The 6304-nt window shown below is 38.5% G+C and overlaps 1 protein-coding gene and 1 long non-coding RNA gene across 2 annotated transcripts; one reads left to right on the top strand and one right to left on the bottom strand.

Annotated features, from left to right (window-relative positions):
• LOC18774181 (aspartic proteinase nepenthesin-1) lies at positions 982-2283 on the bottom strand. The gene has a single exon (XM_007207907.2). The coding sequence runs from the start codon at positions 2281-2283 to the stop codon at positions 982-984; it is 1302 nt and encodes a 433-aa protein (XP_007207969.2).
• On the top strand, positions 3355-4424 carry LOC109949863. Its single transcript, XR_002272170.1, has 3 exons — positions 3355-3409; positions 3634-3711; positions 4160-4424. It is a non-coding gene; the product is annotated as an uncharacterized LOC109949863 (long non-coding RNA).

Below are 6304 nucleotides of genomic sequence, written 5' to 3' on the forward strand. Positions count from 1 at the left end.
AGACCAAAACATGAAACCTGGTACACATAGCAAAGACCAAAACATGAATCATAAGCTCAGAGGAGAAGAAAAATATCATATTACTGATCAATATGAGAGTAACTAAGACAATGGCAATGGGAAACTTCAACAGTGAAAGAGAAAATTGTACATATGCTTGCAGGATGGAACTAAATGATATTGTATAGCCTAGCTTCATCATTATGGCATCGCATCCACTAAGCCCAAGGGTTGGACACTCGGGCACTCGTGTTCAACGGTCAACGCCATGTTCACGGTCAAGACACTCTCCGAACACAGGTTAACTCATACTCACGGTCAACTAATGTGTTAGTTCAATTATAACTCATATAAAATTAATAAAACTACATTTGAAAGGTAAAGGACTTTCAGGCCAGTGGGACATTTATTTGCTAAGGTTGTCATGATATTTTTTTTACACCCAATTATGCTCTCAAATGTCAAGATATATTATGGATAATTTGATTACCCAATCTACCATGAAAAGTAATAACTCATTTTGAGTCTTGTAAACGTATACAGAGTCGGAATTTAAGAAGCTGCTACATTTTCATATTGACGATATGTTTTCTCATCTAACGAAACAACAAAAAGCATTGAATCTAAGATGCATCATTGATTTCCATATAAAAGAAAGAAAAAAATCTCCATAAAAATAATGCCTCCCTCTCGGTGTCCTTGTTATCACTGCACATTGCAATGCCCTTGATAACATAACAAAACAACAACGATTTAACCATTTATAAACTGATTCATTCATGACATGACATGAGGCATCCATCCATATTAATTAAGCACAACAATAAAAGACTTAGATTAGACTGATAAAATAGAATTAGAAAAACACATGCCTAGTATTTCTGGTTCTGGAGATTAATAATTAACAGTACAGCTGCAGCACCATGATCGATCGTTGATGACTTCTTTTTATTTAGACGTAATAATATTAGCATCAACTGATCAGCATTTTTCTGGAAAAAATGACAACTTGGATGCCCCAACATCATATACAAATCTGTGGTTGAACTGCTGGAATGCTCCGAAGATGTTTGGGGATTCAAATTTGTTCGCTGATTCTATCATCAGGCAGAATTCATTGAATTCATCAAAAATTTGGAAGGTCGTCTCCTGGTTTAGCTCAAGGCTGGCGCCATCGAACTGAAACACCATCCGCGGCGCAACCGAAAACAGCCCGCCTCTTCCTCCTGCTGCTGCTGCTATGTCTGTGATGTCATAGCAAAGGTCTATTTTGGACCTAGTTTTGTTGGGAGGCAGAGCTTGCAACAGCCACTCATCCATAAAGTAGGAGACCATTGCCTTCCGCACGACTTGATAAACTGCGTCCACGAACACAGAGTACTGAGACCCCGAATCTATAACAACTCCATAGTCGCCCTCGGATGTAAACAGCTTCGGATCGATTGGAAGAATGGATCCATTCAAGCTTATACTCGTCATGTTTAAATAATAAAACTCATCTGATGGCCCCACAATTGGCGTTGTTTGGATTTGACCCGCAGGAACTTTGAGCTCTGCCTCTTCGCCGAAAAACAGAGACGCCTCGTCTCCGACGCGTCTAGGCAGGCAGTATGAGAATTTCAGCAACGTTATATCCCTCAGTTGGAGCAGGAAGCTGGAGGGATGATCCCTCCCCAGCCCCAAAATTCCAGATACGGGGTTGGCAGGCCGAGGATGTGCTGGCAAATCAGGGATGCGGTTGACGACGCCGCACCCAAATGCCACATTCTGGATTTGGCTTTTGTGGTGGCGGTGCCCAGTTTGGTCGTTTGTGACATCATGATGAGTGAAGGTGAAGGTGTCGAAGCCGACGTCGCCCTTGGTGAACTGGTGTCCGATGTAACCCACACTGTACTGGCAGAAGTTGCCCGCGGGAGCAAACCAGATAGGGACACAGAGCGGGTGGTGGGAGGGCATTGGGTGGAAAGTTATGGAATTGTCGGGGTTGAAGTTGGGGAATGAGACGTTGAAACACTCGGTACAATGGGCAGACTGCACCCATGTCGGACTGCTGCCGGTGTCAATGGCAATGTTGACTTTTTGGGGAGGAGTGCCTATGTAGAGGTCGTCTGTGTAGAAGAGGCCAGAGAATCCCTGTGTCACAGAAGAAGAAGCAGAATCTTGGTTGTGGAATGTGAACGGGAAGGGCTGGTGTTTTACTTTCAGAGTCAAGGCATGATATTGATGATCACGGCCTTGTGTTCCGAGGAACACCAACAAGGTGACAAGTAGGATGCTGTTCATGATGCTCGAAAAGAGAAAAGTAGAATGATATGATATGATCAGTGTTACCAATTTGTCATTATATATACAATGTTACCACCCAATATCCATATAATATTATTATTGGATTAGTCGGTCACAAAACAATTTTCACTGCAGCACAGGATAGCACATATATTTTCTGATACATTTATAGAAGGAATACAGCAGAAGGGATCACCTAGTCTATTGAGTTAGCAATTAAGGAAGGATTTCACATGCTAGCTGTTTGTTTTATTGTTTTAATTCTCGATGAAATTTAGAGATTCATTTCCACACATCTTTCCTTGACTCTTTCTCACTCCTCTTTTCATTTTGAGTTTGAGTTTGAGTTTTCTGTTTCATTTCATTTTCGTAGTTGCTAGTTTTGGTCAACATCAGTTGCTCATTTTAAATATTCCAATTTCCATCGATGGTAATCTTTTAGGCTAGCCTAGCCGCAATTAAACCATAATTAACTGCTTCTGAAAAAATTCATTTGTCTAGTGTAGTGTATAGATTTACTTCATAGGTCTTTACATTTGGTGAGGTGTATTGAATTTGAGGGGGATAAGCTGTTGCGTTGCGTTGCGTTGCGGGTGTGTTTAGGAAATGCATCAAGTGATCAAGATTGCATTCGGTCGCAATTGTGTGTGGCCTGACCTTGTAAACTGCATTCAAAGGAAATTCTATTATATCAGACTATTTCCCTTTCCTTAAATCTCTGCTTACATCCTGAAATTGTTTCTAGTAGATTCCACACAAGGATTGTTAACGCTATACAAGATTTTTGTGTGTGTCCAAAAAACTACCTGATTACTAGATGGTGCTACTGCCATTAAAAACACAAACCTGATATAGTACAAATATCTCAATTTAATAAAATTCTCATGAAAGGCGATTTTTTAATTTTTCTCTATGACAAGCAGGGAGATGAAAATGTATAACTTGCCTGATTATAAGCAAGTGCTCCGGACCATTGACCTGTGTCCTATACAGGACCATTGCTTTCAAATGGCTTGGAGGTAATTTTCAGGACCATTGCTCTCTCATCCCATCCCCCAAGAAATACTCAAGACTTCAGGAGATAAAATCAAAGCAAAATGAACTTGAATTAAAGCTGAGCCAGGTTTTGGTCTTTGCATAATTTTCTTTCCAAATTTATGATACAATTGTTGTGGTTCTTATTCTCTGTCTGTAATTTGCATGTAGAAACTGGACTCTAGCAGCATACCTCTTAATTTTGCTAAAATTTTGCTGATTGGTTATTTGTCTGATACACTACTTGGATGGTTGTCAAAATATAATATTAACGAAGCTCCTTTTCTTTTTCTTTTTTACTTCTTTTTCCAGGCTGAAGTTACTATTTTAAAGCTAACAGAGGAGAGGAGTTCAAGCATTCAGGAGAGAAAAAAATTACAGGAGCAATTAGTAATTTCTTGCACCCCATCCTTTTCTTTTCCGGTAGTTTTGTTGTTTGTCTTGGGATGAGTTTCTGCCAAAGTCTGAATTGTTTGGTTGTTGTGCTTATTGGCTGCCTAAGGCTTGGATAATCCAATGTTACAATGGTTTGAGCATTTAAGTGCATTGAAGTTCTATTTCTGGTTTGTTACTGTGTTCATCCAACTGCTCTCTGGGTTTTTTTTTGTTGAACATCTACTGTAAATTGCCTACTTGGGGTTTATATTGAGGATGAAATGGTTTATCTTTTAAATTTCCTGTAATTTGCATGCAGAAATATGTTCCTTTTAAAAATGAGGCAGTGCTTTAATTTGTGTGCTCTACTCTTTGGGTATGCTAACCTCTCCCTCACTGCGCACTTGTATTTGCACCTTATTGAAACTCTTATTCATGAGATTCGTATGTACTTTTACAGCAGGCACAACTGAACCAAAGGGGGGTGAGTGTGAAAAGAGTCCAAGTTGGGTTTCCTCTACTATATGTTTGTATGGTGGCGCTTATCAGTGTTGCTCTTGGATACTGTCTTCACCCTTGAAACAATGCGTATGAAGCTACTACCGTCAGTCAGTAGTTAGATAAATACGTATAAAATCATTTTCCTCTCATTATAAATGTATAGATGAGGTATAGATGGGACAGTCTAGCCAATATACTCACAGATAAGTGAAGTGCATGTATACGCGTTGTTCTCATCCTAGTCTATTGAGTTAGTAATTAAGGAAGGATTTCATGTGCTAGCTGTTTGTTTTATCGTTTTAATTCTGAATGAAATTTGGAGATTCATTTTCACATGTCTTTCCTTGACTCTTTCTCACTCCTCTTTTCATTTTGAGTATGAGTATGAGTTTTCTGTTTCATTTCATTTTCATAGTTGCTCGTTTTGACTATTCCAATTTCCATCGGTGGTAATCTTTTAGGCTAGCCTAGCCGCAATTAAACCATAATTAAGCGCTTATGAAAAAATTCATTTGTCTAGTCTAGTGTATGGATTCACTTCATAGGTCTTTACATTTGATTGGTTGATTGAGCACCTGCCACCTTGACCATTGGGTTGTGTTTCATCAAAACTCAGACGCAACATTCATATATATATGTGCGCGAGCGCGCGTCCTGCCTGTTATGTAATGTGCATACACAATCCGAAATAGGTATATATGCTGCAACACACGAGCCTAAAATAAGATTAGGAATAGGCGTAATTCCCCTCGGATAGGCTATGAGCCTACCTAATTATATGCATATTTTAATGTACCAACAGCACCAAACATTACAATAGTGATCACGTTTACAAACAAAGACCAAAACATGAAACCTGATACACATAGCAAAGACCAAAACATGAATCATAAGCTCAGAGAAGAAGAAAAATATCTTATTGATTTCTTACTGATCAATATGAGAGTAACTAAGACAATGGCAATGGGAAACTTCAACACTAAAAGAGAAAATTGTACACGTGCTTGCAGTATGGAACTAAATGATCTTGTACAGCCTAGCTTCATCATTATGGCATCGCATCCACTAAGCCCAAGTGTCGGAGTGTCGGACACTCGGGCACTCATGTCCAACGGTCAACGCCGCGTTCACGGTCAAGACACTCCCCATATACGGTCAAGACACTCTCCGGACACGGATTAACTCATACTCACGGTCAACTAATGTGTTAGTTCAATTATAATTAATTCATATAAAATTAATAAACTACATTTGGAAGGTAAAGGACTTCCAGGTCAGTGGGACATTTATTTGCTAAGGTTTTCATGATATTTTTCATATTGACGATAGTTCATCTTTTGTTTAGCCAAAACAAAAGATATTATCACCTAGACTTGATCTGAGCAAGAAATTTGTTATGTTACCACAAAAGAAAGGGCCTGCCTGCTTGCTGCCACTGATGTTTTCTCATCTAACGAAACAACAAGAAGCATTGAAATTAGAAAATTAAGATGAAAATTGATTCCCACTCCCAGTTGGATTGAATTTGTTAAAGAGACACGAACAAGTTACTTATCTACTAAGAATCTAAGCACAACAATAAAGACTTAGATTAGACTGATAAAATAGAATTAGAAAAACACATGCCTTGTATTTCTGGTTCTGGAGATTAATAATTAACAGTACAGCTGCAGCACCATGATCAATCGTTGATGACTTCTTTTTATTTAGACATAATAATAATATTAATATATGGATGGGATATTGTACTAGGACCCTCAACTGATCAGTATCTTTCTGGAGCAAATGACAACTTGGAAAATATTTCCTGAAAAATCTTTGGATGCCCCCATCATCAAGCAGAATTCCTTGAATTCATCAAAATGTTGAAAAGTTGCGTCTTCTTTTACCACCCAATATCCATATAATATTATTATTGGATTAGTCGGTCACAAAACAATTTTCACTGCAGCACAGGATAACACATATATTTTTTGATACATTTATAGGAAGAATACAGCAAAAGGGATCACCTAGTCTATTGAGTTAGTAATTAAGGAAGGATTTCACATGCTAGCTGTTTGTTTTATTGTTTTAATTCTGGATGAAATTCAGGAACTCTGAAACA

This window comes from Prunus persica, chromosome G6 (assembly GCF_000346465.2).
Source record: "Prunus persica cultivar Lovell chromosome G6, Prunus_persica_NCBIv2, whole genome shotgun sequence".
NCBI lineage: Eukaryota > Viridiplantae > Streptophyta > Magnoliopsida > Rosales > Rosaceae > Prunus > Prunus persica.

What these genes read in the sequence shown, in the direction of transcription:
- LOC18774181 (XM_007207907.2), bottom strand. Translation starts at nt 2,283, where the DNA reads ATGAACAGCATCCTACTTGTCACCTTGTTGGTGTTCCTCGGAACACAA.